Raw genomic sequence first — 13,844 nt, forward strand, 5'->3', positions numbered from 1 at the left:
GAGCGGCGTCCCAGTCGGCTGCTGCTGCGATTGATTGGACAAATTGGTCGGGCTCGGGGTACGTGGACGCCGTTGGCATTCCGTGCACCCCAAGAGAAATCGCGTTACGGCCTCGCGGGGTAGGAACGCGTACGTTTCCGTGATCTGAAACGAGACAGACGATAGGCGTGTTAGATCTTTTTTTTATTTAAGATAAGAAGGTTTAGGAACGATTTCCAATAATCGAGAAATCGAGAAATCTTCGACGAGACGCTTTTTATATATATCGAAAGGTAGTTGAAAAGTATTGTACACTGGTGGAAAGAAGTCTGTATAATTTGAATATTTTCGAAACGATTATTGTCTCGAATATAAAAATTAAGTTATGAGAAATAAGAATTTTTATATCGTATCTAAGACTTCTTTCGACCAGTGGTTGGACGCTCAATGATTCGATGCCAATCGACGGACAACTCTGGACTTCTATTCTCCCAAGTATTCCAATCCTCTCGAAATGTGTGGCTCGAATTCCATCTAAATCGGCACGAGGAACGTCCCCGCAGTTATTTCGCTTCCCTCGACACAGGTATTTTCGACCGAGGATTAGAAAGGCGGCACTCGTGATTGACCCCTTTCGGTTCCGCCGTAGAACCGCGTGAGCCGTCACGTGGAGGAGCCAGTTTAACGACGCCCACTGGGGAAAATTCATGGGCCAGTAACGGAACTTTGATGTCTTTGCGAGAGGCATATTTAGCTAGGGGGAGATGATGTTCACTGCCTCCTCCTCCTCTTCCTCCTCCTTAATAGGAAACGTTTCTCTCTGAGGAGGCGAGGCATAACTTAATCAAGGATGGGAGGCTGGGAAAGGCATCGATGGTGGTCGATGGTCCGCGTGTTTGTGTATGGGGCAAGGAGAAGGTAATTCGATAAGATTTACTCGAGGCTTGTACTTCACTTGTACTTCGAGGAAAAAAAAAAGAATCGACGAAAAGATCCTTGGAGATCGATGATAGCTTCACTTTCTTTCGAAAGTGGATTACATTTATATCACGATGCAAACTTTATTCCAAATTCTTAAGAATAATCCCAATTAATAACGTTTATCGAAAAATTGTAATTTTTTTTTCCGAACGTCTGATCGAATTCTTTCGATATAGCACGAATAAATATTATTGGATAATTTAATTCCTTAAAAAAAAAAAAAAAAAAAAAAAAGAAAAAGAAAAACGCAAATCGAAGATAAGTCGGGCTACGCGCAATAAAGGTCGACGCGTGCGTGCGTGTACGCGCGGGCGCAGGTCCGCGTGTGGGTGCACCACCAGTAAGCAGGCAATGCAACAAGTATCCTGAGGTTTTGAATCGCAAGCAGATCGCGGACGGACGGCCGAGAGAGAGAAAGAGGACGGCGACGCGACTCGAATGGGGATATGGGGTGGGGGGAGCGGGGAGAGTGGGAGGGGAGAGAGAGGAGAGCGCGCACCGATCGGGTCGCGTAGGACGGTGTCACGGAACAGATATGATACCCCGGAGAGAGGTTTACGCAAACGCGCGGCGGAACACGTGAGATGACGTGTGGTATCGAGTGTTCGACGCTTGGATGCCTCGATGCCTTCTCCCCCGGGAACGGTAAATATCGCGTGTCGCGGTCGGCCATGCAAGAATTCGGCTCGCACGATCCCGAACGGATTCGGGGTCATCGATATATATCTCCTCCTCCGGGGAGAGATCCGCCGATTGAATTCAAATCGCCGGAGGATAGTTGGATGGAAAAATTGTTTCTTCTTTCGAGGATATAGGTTGGCTGTTTTTCCTTTTTTCTCAATCGCTCATCCAGGGAGGAGGGGGTGATTCGAGAGAGGTTCGAGGAGATTTGAGGGGTAGTAATGTGTTTCGCGGTTGAGTGAATGATCGATATTGGATTGCGGATGAAAATATTTGAAATTTTTAATGGAGATGAGATTAAGCGAAGCAGACTCGATTCGTTTTTTCGAAAATATTTCTTGATACTTGAGCATAATAATATCTAATAAAATAAAATCTTTGATTTTATGGAATTTTAAAGCTGGATATATTGGATAGTTTTTATAAATTATCGTCGAGTGTGTATATGGGAAAGTAATAGATATTTCTGTTTGAAACTTACCGTTCTGTACGTTCTCTTTTGACCGGCATGCTTCCCTGGACGACCCTCAAGGTCAACATGGACAGCATGAATAATGTCGAAGAAGTTCTCCACGATCGCGACTTTCTTATACACTCTTCCGGGTGGAACGGTACCCTCGGCGCCGTTTAACGTCTGGAAAGGAACGTGTGACATAGTTAAAAATTCAATCTAACTTTTAAATAGTTAAAGTAGATAAAAAAAAAAAAAAAAGAAGAAGACGAACAATTCTAGGGAATTTATTAAAATGCATCGTATTAATATATCTTCTTGCGAATCTATTAAACTTTACCATTTCTTTTCAATTAAGAAACACAATTGTAGATTTTATTTGATTGTTAAGTTAGTTATCGTAACGTTTATCTAAGATAAATTTAAACTTATAGATTTCATATTTTACAAAATTTAATCCAATTTAGCAGTTGCATTTTGTGTTTCAGTGCCATCTGAACCGATGGGTGCAACTGCACTGCGAACAAGAAGGTTTCTACCTTCGTATCAGATGCACACCAGATCTCTACAATTCCGTTACCGACGGATGCTCGCGGTTTATCATAGTCGGTAAGCTAGGAAACCCTGTACATTCTCTATTTATCATCGATAATACAGATTTCTATAGAACCTAATCCATTTGATTTGAAATTGTTAATTTCTATTTTTTAAATAAACCTATTAAAAACATTAAAGGCAAAGTGACTTAAAAAAGTGATAAAACGAACGAATTTATCTACTCTCCTAAATATTCCAACCTTCGTACAAGATTCAATAATTATTTCAACTCCTTCGTAAAAAAAAAAAAAAGAAAAAAATAAATAAACCCACCGTACAATCATTACAAGCTCTAAAAATTATTCCGACAAAATATCCTCGTATACGTCTCGTATACGTCTCGTATACAACTCACGGAAAAGGATACCATTCCACGAGCAATTCTTTTGCCTCGTGGAGGTGTCGCGAGGTATGGGGCGGGGAGAGAAAAAAAAAAAAAGGAAAAAATTCCAACTAGTCCAGAAACTCGATTAACTCACGGTACGCGGATGGCGTGACGACGGTTCGCGCGGGCTTGGCCGCGGTCAGATTGTTCGGACGAACTTTCCGACCTTAAGAAGTTGCGGGCGCATGCGCGACATTATTGTATTTCCCTAAACACCTGTTGAAGGATAAAGTTGAACTCGTGGTGAGTGGGAGGAGGGAGGGGGAGGAATAGGTGGAGGAGAAGGGGGTTTACGACTCGGTTAAGTGGCTGCGGTCAGGCGGGATAACAATGCCGATATCTAGGTGACCGCCGCCTTAAGATAACACGCGGTGCGCCCGATCGAACGACCACGACCCGTCCCCTCCCCCTTTCCTCCCTCTCTCTCTCTCTCTCCCTCCCCCCTTATTCCCGCGCTACCGCCGCCTTCCGCCACCGTAATTGGACGTAATCGTGGCGACGATCCCGCGCCTCCTCGGCCTCGCCGAACGGAAATCGATGCTTTCGCAAATATCGGGACGGCGCGATCATTCAATTTTAAACGAGCCGACCGAACGGTAACGGATTAAAACCGGAGCAGACGGGGCTCGATTCGACGCGGCGGGTCCCGATTTTATCGGGAAATTATAATACTGAAATATTTCGCGGTGGCTGAGCGGGGCTCGCTCTGAAAATAAACACGTTTCTTTCTCGTCGCAGACGGTGTCGCGAAAACGGGATAGAGAAAAAAATATATACGTATATTTTTCGATCGACGGACTCGAGAATTTGATTGGTTGTAAATTCTTCGAGTTAGAATTAAAAGGTGAGGTAATTGGATACACGTATGAGAGAGATTTTATTTAACCGTATTGGAACGGGATTGGAATTTAAAAAGTTCCTCGTACCGAAGGGTCGTATTGAAGAATTCGTGTGAAGAAAATTAAATTCTTTATAGAGGAAATTCTTCTGGGAAAAAGAAACTCGCATCTGTTTTAACGCTTATATTGCACGAAAAACCGTCGTGCAATAATATTCATGAGGGAATTGATAAGCAAATAATAAAAAAAAAACCTCGCGAAGTCATATTGATTCACACCTATATCTCCAAATATCTACACGAATATCTTATTTATATATCCAAAACCAAATACGTACTTGACGCTCTCCAATAAAATGCATAAAAATTTCCACAATAACAATTCCACCAATTCTTTATAATTCTTTATAATCCTTACATTATTTTTTAGAACGATTCGTCCCTTAAATCGAAATATTGGTTCCATCCCTTATCAAACGAAAACTAAATAAATAAATAAAACATAATAAAACAAAACGGAAATATTTCCGTTCTATTCTATTTCAATTCTATTTCCAGCTCACAACCGCGAAGACTTAATATCCAATTAATATCCCCTCCCCAAAAACCAAAGGATATCCTAAATTGCTCGCGAGCTAGAAATTTCACGGCACATAACGTAAATCATTGGACGACCGCGGGATCTCGATCCATCCACTTTCCCCGATAATCGTCCGTGATCCACCCGGGGGTCAGACGCCGTCCACTTCTCTTCCCTCCCTCCGCTTCCGCAGATAGCCTTCGATCGAAAACGGGCGGAGATTAACCTACTTGAGAGAGGGGTGTATACGCGTCTTCCGTGTCATCCGCTTATGTAAACCGAGAGGGTTGAACACGATTCAGCCAAAGGTACAAAACTCGAGAGAGAGAGAGAGAGAGAGAGAGAAGGAGAGGGAGGGATGACTTTCGGCATTCCGTCGCCCGTGGATGGCCATTTCACGCAGCGTGCGTATTGGCCGTGTGACGAGGAGAGTCCACGGTCTGGCCGCGTGCCTCCACGGGCCATGATATGTTGTCTGGAAATGTGTCAATACTGAATATGTATGCCAGTATACGGAGAAGACTTCTGAGAACTCGTTTTAATGTTTAATACAAAGGTGCACGCGCTTTTGTTTTCCGTTAGCCGATCCCTCCGTGGTGTAGTAGGGGAGGGGGGATCTACAAGCAACGGATTTCTTGGCATCGGGTCTTGGATCTTCTTTTGGAAGAGAATTCTGTTCGGCATGGACATGTTTCGGAATTTTTTTTGATTTGGCATTAAGATAAAGAGAGGAAATTTGATTTTTGAACGCACGATATAATTTTTCTTTTGTTTTTAACATTAGTTGGAAATGGAATTTACGGTTTAAAAATTCTTTCCTTTGTATTTTATAAGAATCGTTCGTAAAAAAAAAGAGAATAGAACTAAGTCGAGAAAAATCCTATCGTCAATATGTTTTCATGATTTCTAAGGCTTTTAGGAAATGGTTCTCACTCACGCGGAGAAATAAAAGAAAGGAAGAAAAGATTGATTGATCAGGTTGAAGGGGAGAGGGTCGCGAAAAGTCGGCCTCGAAGAATATTATATTATCGAAGGGGTGATCTCGAGAAACCGAAATCTTGCTAAATATCGCATAAGTGTTAAATGTTGCAACTTTTGCTTCCTATCTTGCTCAGTTATCGTAGCGATATTACGACTACGAAGTTAAGAGACTCGAAGGAACGAGACGGTTTGCAATTACGTAATTCAACCCCTTGCGATACGTTGCATAAAATACTTATTGCTATAAAATTGGTCGTATAATTTTTTATAATAAAAATTAATCATATTCGTAGTTATACAAAAATAATCTGATAATAATAAGGAGACTGTTGTGAATGTTTCACGTCAATTTATATTTGGCTATATCGAAACCTAAATAAAGATTAATTTCATCCATGAAGTATTAGGCTGCATTATTTTAGACATGTCAGATAAATTTCTTATAAATATCTAGAAAAACAATTTCAGAAATAATTTACTGAAGAAATAAATCGATTTCGTAAAATAAAAAAAGAAACCTAACTATCGATATATTAAATATAAAAGCAAAAAACTTTTTATGTAACGTGTAAAAATATTCTCTCTTTTGTCAACAAAATATAATATCTAAATATCAATATTATAAACTCGATATAATATAATTTTACGTATTCTGTTATAGAACGGTTCATATGCAAGACATAATCAGTAAAATGTTCGCCTATCGACGAAATGGAACATTTCTAACGATATTTTCCTTTTTCTTTTTTTTTTTTTTAATATCTAATAACGATATATATTACCACTTTTTGCGCAACTTTCTGTAGCAATGAGAACCATTGCAAACCGTAATATATGGAAATCTCTTTATGGTAAACGGCTATAATCACTCGTGGCAGATAAGTATACGAAGATCGTTTCGAAGCAAGCGGTAGCGAAAGGGTTAATTAACCCCGCTTGCCTTGCGATTTTTTTTACGTCTACTCGCGGCGTTAAAGATGGATATTCGCTATTTTAATATTACGGCCGGTAAAAATTTTTAATAACCATAACACGGTAACAGAAAATGCTATATACGTATAACCCTATTTTTCTATGTTTTCTTAGGTATGTAAAATAAAATATTTTTATTTTTATCCCCGAGACATAAGATTTTGATCGAAAATTTTCTCCTGGAGATATATCTGCATATATCGCGTTCTTTTAAAAGAATATTGGAAATTGCGCATAATGATACGCTTGACAGGCTTCGATTTCGCATTATACTCATGTTAAGATTAAAGCGATATTTTTATAGCGAATATAACTCGCGATTGTTACGTTCAATCATCAAATGATGCCGAAAATGATAGTGTCGAAAAACAATTCTGAAAATATCTAGGTTATGTGTACACGTAAATATTTTGTGCTTCATTTAATATATATTCTTTAATCTACAATCTAGATTATTTATCTAGCCTATCTATTTGATATAAAGAAAAATTTTGATATGTGTAACTTCAATTCGATATGAAATATCGAATAAAAAAAATATTCTGAATAATATTTATTCTCCAAATATTTAAAATCATATTTTTTAATAAGAAATTATGCTAAAATTATATAGAATATATAACTAAAATATATATTATAGGATGTAAAGATAAACTCTTGCGAGAAAATAAAAATTTAATGAGACATCCGATGGCAATTACTCTTACAAAAATATTAAGAATACTTACAACAATGATTAAAAATATTTGAAAAATGTCTAATCCCATATAACGAATCACCATAAATCCAGATTAAATCTAAATGATCGAAAATATCGATCTATCGCGTATCGCTGCAGAAATCTAGATCAAATTCCAATCAAGCCATCAATCTAGATTCCATCGTAACCGACTCCTCGATCGAACCACTTCCGAACTATTCCATCGTTGTACGCGAATAAACCGTAAGAAAATTTCGCGGAAAGGGGAGAATCGGGGCGGAAAATGTCTGGCGACCAGCTCGAGAATAGAAGCGCGTCAGTGGCGGCGTAAATCCGTAGGAAGCACGAGCCAAGTTTGCGGCGGAACGAAATCCGGGTATAGCGGGTGTTTTAAAACCCCACGGACCGCGAGTTTGCATTTTAAACGAACGACCGATCGTCACGGTGGTGGAAACCGTGCCACGAGGGAGGCGGGGGTGGAAAACAACGCTTGGCCGCCACGCAAACGCCGGCGACGGGAATCGGATTAAAAAAATTCACCGGGGACTCGAGGGCGTCGAGACACGCGTGAATCGTGCGTGGGTGGGCGCCCGAGGAATGGGCTAACGGGTGGCCGGCTCCGAACGAGTTTCGAATTCGACCGAAATCGAATTACAGCCGTACCTGTCCCATATAACACGGTGCTTGAATCGCGTGGAACTTTGAACGAATCGTGTACAGTGAAAAAGCGAGGCGATCGTTGAATAGATACGAGTCTCGAAAATGTTTGGTTGGGAGATCTTGCGAAGCAAATGACATTTTGACAAACGTTCCCTGTTGTCTAGCCAACTGAGCAGATTGGCGATCGACTATACAGGCTTCTGATGTAAAATTAAATTATTTTCGTTTACTTGACAAATAAATTATAACCGATATTTTCGTATATGAATTTTTGTCTTTGTTTAGATGCCTAAGTAAAAGTATCCTATACATCTTAAATCCTCTAACCTCACAAGACTAATTTGAAGAGGTAGTAATTAAATGTAGTAGTAAAGTTAACATTTTGTAAACTACGTACATGTTTCGTTCAAGAAGAATCATCGATAAGATACGTTCTGTCGCACTTAAGATTAATAAGACAATAAAGAAAGTTAACCAAGGAACGATCGTTAACGTCGCGCAACGATTTGCAAATTGCCGGAACAATTAATAGTTGAAGGGAGCAAAGTAAGTTGTAAGTAAGCCAGAAATGCGTGGGGATCAGTCGAGATCCCTGAAGACCCGGTAGGGTTAACGAAGAGCTGGCAAGAAAGTTACCACGGAGGTATCGTTAACATAGCATCGTCGTTTCGGTAACTTTGGATTACGTAACGCGCGTTGCATCGGCGTCAAGTGCTTTTGCGGTTCGTGCATGTGCGTGTAACGACGCTCGTGAACATGACGAACGCTGACACGTCTCTAATAAATCTTATTCCGTCGACAAACGGAAACGATGGGTATCTTATTCGAAAATTTTCGAAATATACAGCCTGTAACACATAAGAGAGCATAATTCATTTTGTGGAAAGCTGTAGGTAGATTCACAATAAGTCTAAAAAAGTGATGCAGTTCGAATATGTGACACGATCGTTTCCCCACGAGCAATTCCGATCGATGCCGAACACTTCCGAAGAATCCCGAGCGGTGGCTGTATGTACATATATTTAAACCGAATAGAGAATCTTTATTAGCAATTGTTATTGTCTCGGCTCGCTTTCGATCAACGCTTTCGACGAAATTCGTTCACATCGGCTTTAAAGCTCGAGTAAATAACTCGAAAATATCGGATCTCGGCACGTAAGTTGAAAAATCTGTCTGACAAAGCGACGATCCGGTAGACTCGCCTACTACTCGATGACGCAAGCGACGGTTGACGTCAAGAAGTTCGGGAAGCTTTCTGAAAATAGTCTCGGGACGCGCGTAACGCGCTGTCCTGGCACGCAATATCTCTGGACGAGCGGATCTAGGCGGCGGCATCTCTAACGGGCGGCCGTAACCATTGAAACAGTCCTGAGGTGGCGGTGTGTCCGTTGCATAACAACGATACTAGGAAGCGGCGCGAAAGTGGCACGGTATCATTGCGGCCGGCCGTTAAATATTCTCAACGAGGTCGGATTACTTCCATTACGTGAAGGAACGACACGACCGAGCCGGTCAGGAACGAGCCCGCGAGTATACTCGGAACTGCTTCTCCCCTCCCCTCCTCTCTTTTCTTTATGCTGGTTAACGCGCTCCGTGCCAACGTGAACCATCGGTGGCACGTTATACAATAGTCGTTGGCTAAAGCGAAACTTTCTTTAGACGAGCAAAATTATTGTTCAATACGGTAGATACTAAAATAAGGTATATATACGTGTTACATTTAATAGCTTCGTATATACGATCGCGTGCCGCAAATACAGATCGATCGGAATGATTCCAAGCATCACCGAGATGATATCTATTTTCCTACCTCGGTTTTATAGGATTTTAAGAAAGAATAAAAGAAAGGAACGGGCCCAAAAGGGCCGAAACCACGTTGGAACGCCGTATACGCCTCAATCTATCGGATCCCCCGCTATATCGACGTTTGTTTTTCGGACCCCGTATCCTTTCTTCTGGCCGACTCGGCTTAGTTTTCGTCCGGTGGGACAGGACGCTGCGAGCCAGGCCACCCAGTAGCCATTTAGATAAACGACCCGGCCCCCGTTGAGTGCCGCGGGATGCCGCCACGGAAACAAGGATACCCGTGCGACGAACAACGTGGGACAAAGATGGACGTATTTACACGGCGTTCGGAGAAGGAGAGAGAGTAACTGACACGCTTCCAGACGGCCACAGGCTGTCTAGATGTGGGAAGGGTACGAAGAGGGAACAACCCACGAGGTCATACGACGAGAACCGGGTAGTCTGAAAAAGTGTTTGGGTTTCGGTGACGGAACAAAGAGTCTCTCAGCCGTGGATACTCCTTTCGTGTTCTCGTTTATTTGACCAAACCTACCATTTCTCCCGCAATACTCTCCCGTATACTGTGAATATTTGTTGATTTTGCCTCGGAACCCACCAACGTCTGCCGATTACTTCTCTTGTGATTCTTTCCGCCGGATTCGCGGAGACGACGTTTAGTCTGGCTTTTACGTGGATTTCTATGCCGAGATTGAGGGATTGTGGGGAACGCGAGATCTCGGTAGGGTAAATTGGTAATGCGATTTGGTTGGAGCGGACTCATTTATTTTTACGAGCTACGTTGGGTTAGGTTGGATGAGGTGAAGTCACGTGTCATCGTAAAACTTTAATATATGAGATGCGGATGAAACGTGACACGTGATGATAAACGATTAGGTTTCTAGAAATAATAATTAAAAAGGAGATCACTAAAAATTACCAGAAATTATTACGAAAATTAAACTTAAATTAATCCTAACCAGGTCAAAATTCAAGTCATCAAAAATGACTTTTACTATGAGATAATACTTATTATTTCGAATATATTCTTACCCATAAAAAATACCAATAATTACTCAAAATTGTCACTATCGTTACAACTTCTAATCTTGATTCGCAAAAATCTGATCGATCCATTCGAAACCATTCCAAAGTATATAATATGCGAAAAGATATGAGTTGAGAAAGCTCCCATCCTCTCGAAGCGGGCTCGGTTTTTCAGGCGGCTTCGTAGCAACCGGTGATCTTATTTCTCGCGGCAGTGTTTCTTTTACGAGCTGACCGGCGGAAGTTCGAGGTGGTGGTATCGACTTTCCTCTCCAGCCTCGTGGCATTTACAGACCCCTCGGACGCGGGAGTGTTCACGAACCGCTGGAATTCCAAAGAATGTTCTCGTAAAGCGGCTACGAGGAAACGCTCTCCGCGTTACTCGCAAAATTGCTCCTCTCGCTAATCAGACGCTTTTTGGTCGAACACCGTATTCTTCGGAATTCTTCGCCCGAAACTCGAGACCAATATCCCCTCCTTTTTGGAAGATGGGGAGAATATCTTCCCCCAAATCGTTCCATTTTTCTAATGGCATTCGTTCGAATTATTATTGCACTCGAGTAATTATTTAATACTTTTTGAGAAATGCTTTATTATTAACATATAATAAGGTATAACGTTGACACTTACGCGCGTAAAAAAGTATAATTATTTATAAGCTAAACTAATCTAAAATCGGGAAATATAGTAAAATTTTAATACGATTTATTAATTCTTTAAGAAGTAAATAATTCATTTAATGATGATCAATATAATCACGAATCGGAGAGGGGAAATTTAGAAAAGATAAAAATGACGCGAATAAGGTTTAAAATATTTGGTCCAAGGTATACGAGATGTAATGAAATTTTGAAAAAAAAGACACGCGCGATGTGTCGAAAGTGGAGCAACCAAAGTGTATCGAAGATTAATTTTCACGGTCCAATACTGGCCGACAACAAACAAAATTTCATCCGATCTATCTCGGAACGATTCTCGTAACCAGATTAGACCGATAACGAAGAAATTTTATCTTACCCAGTCAAAATAAAGCGTATATTGCCTTCGAGGTATCAACTGTAAACGAATACGGTGATAAAAGGTAAGGCTAAGATATATTTTTATTGGCACCATTCTAAGAAACTACTTATTACGAACTGAAAACTTTCGACTCTTCTCTTATCGAGCGAAAATAAACATTCTCATGCGGTGCATTCATTTCAAATATTTTATAATAGGATAACAAAAAATATCCATCTTCGACTTACATCCCAGAAGACCGACATCCCAAAAATTATCGCCCCGATCGATCTAATTAAAACATGCCAAAGGATACTTCTCTTTTTCTCTCTCTCTCTTTCTCATACATACATACACACACAACTTTAATGCCGTGGTTTCTCATCTTATTCATCCAGGACCGCGTGGCTCGCTTAAAAATCCCCAGGCGACCCGCAACTTTTCCAGGAAGTCGTTACAGTCTCTGGCACGGTGGTCCGCTAATTCGACCCAACTTTCCAACCATTTTTCGCAGCCGATCTCACGGAGGAACTGCTGTTTTATTTATAGCGGAACGCGCTTCGTTACCTTTCCGCCCGATTATCGATCCCCTCCCAGATGCTTAAATACTTGACACTTCCCCTCCCTCGCCGCTTGAAATTTTACCTTCTTAGGGGGAAAATCTTAGGGGGGAAAAAAAAAGTAAAACGAAGAAAAGGAAATATATTAATCGAGAGATGAAACAGGGTAATTGGTACGAATGAAAAAAAGGACTGGTTCATCGGTCTTGTTCTAATGATTGTGAGTAATGACTCACGCTTATTATCTAGGAGCGCAAGGCTGTCGCGAAAATATCATCTCTTCGAAGATTCTGTCGCGATGATTCATGCTGGATGAACACGAAGCGTCCTCGAATTCTAACTTTCGTTCTTTCGAGCAATAATAGATAAATTAAAATCGATGCTCTGAAAATAATAACTAGTTTTATTCTGTACCTTCTCTTGTTAATGCGTTCATCAAAGAAATATTCGCATCATATGCCATCGATTCCTATTCTCAAGTTGTTGTACTACTGCTTAGTTACAGGAAAACGCTTTCATCATCAATGATTGGACGTTTGATGTCACGTCCATGATACAAATCATCATATGCAACATATATTAAAAATAGAAATTATTAAAAAGAAATAAAAAAAGTTTCATCTGCGTGAACACAGCTTGTAACATTCAAATTCAATTATTGATAAAAATAGAATTAGAATATTCATATTATTGATTCACCTACGGCGAAGAATCTCGGATTCATCGTCGATTCCCAAAGGTTTTTTGCGCTTTGATTCCGCTCGAGTCGCGAATCACGTGGCTTTATCGGGAGCAAGGCCATCCCGCTCGACACCTCCTCCTTCGCTTCGCTTTAGGTACTTAGGAAGCCCCGAACGGCGCAGACAACCTCTCCCTTCCGGGCTGTTATGAAGCGTGGGCGAAAACCCTCAGGTTCATTCATTTTAACGATTTATCTCGCGCCACGGTAACAATGGAGCGCTACGAATTGGAATCGAATGGTTAGGGATGGAAAAGTTCGAGGATGTATGCAAGAATTGTACTATTAAAGAATAATAAAAAATAAAAATTTACTGAAATAATAAATGTCGAAAGAAAGCACGGGTTGATTAGAAGAGAGTTTGGTAAGTTCAATAGACGTTTGGTATATAGAAATGTGAATAGAATTTGGTCAAAGTTGTATATGACTTTTTTTCGATTAAGATAATATAAAATATGAATAAATTGAAAGGAATTCGAGAAGAACAGGAAACTATGTACTTTGAAATCTTAAAAGAAACCTAAGTAAAATGGAAGTTTAAAAAAACGTCTATTGTGAATGCAAGAATTTCCACAAATTCCAAACATCTTTTTACACAATCGCATATCTTGCACATTATCTTTGAGTCAACCATAAGAAGAAAAAAAACGAGTCATCCCTCGAACGACCTTGACCAGTCCACCAATTCCTAACTATACGTACACTGCAATCACCGATCAAATTCTCTCCTCGGATCAATATACATCCTCGAAACATAGCCACGATTTCATGCCAAACCCGCAAAAGGTTTACCAAAGCCCAACGACTCGATCTCGCTTTCACGTAAACCCGAGATCCACTCCCCGCCCCCTTCCGCGGTTACAATCGCGCTAAGGCTTTTTCCATCCTCGAAACGGCGTCGAACCGCTCGTA

General features: G+C 40.8%; 1 protein-coding gene across 1 annotated transcript in view; it reads right to left on the reverse strand.

Moving 5' to 3' along the window:
* Positions 1-4: 4 nt before the first annotated feature.
* Positions 5-13,844, reverse strand: part of LOC102676139 — a gene marked incomplete at its 3' end in the record, with an annotated part of 50,560 nt that continues 36,720 nt past the window's right edge. Inside the window, exons 2-3 of the mRNA XM_006614433.1 lie at positions 2,123-2,275; positions 5-144 (exon numbers count right to left, since the gene is read on the reverse strand). Of these exons, the coding sequence (XP_006614496.1) occupies positions 5-144; positions 2,123-2,275 (293 nt within the window). The remainder of the gene's footprint in view (positions 145-2,122; positions 2,276-13,844) is intronic.

This window comes from Apis dorsata, unplaced genomic scaffold, assembly GCF_000469605.1.
Source record: "Apis dorsata unplaced genomic scaffold, Apis dorsata 1.3 scaffold_181, whole genome shotgun sequence".
NCBI lineage: Eukaryota > Metazoa > Arthropoda > Insecta > Hymenoptera > Apidae > Apis > Apis dorsata.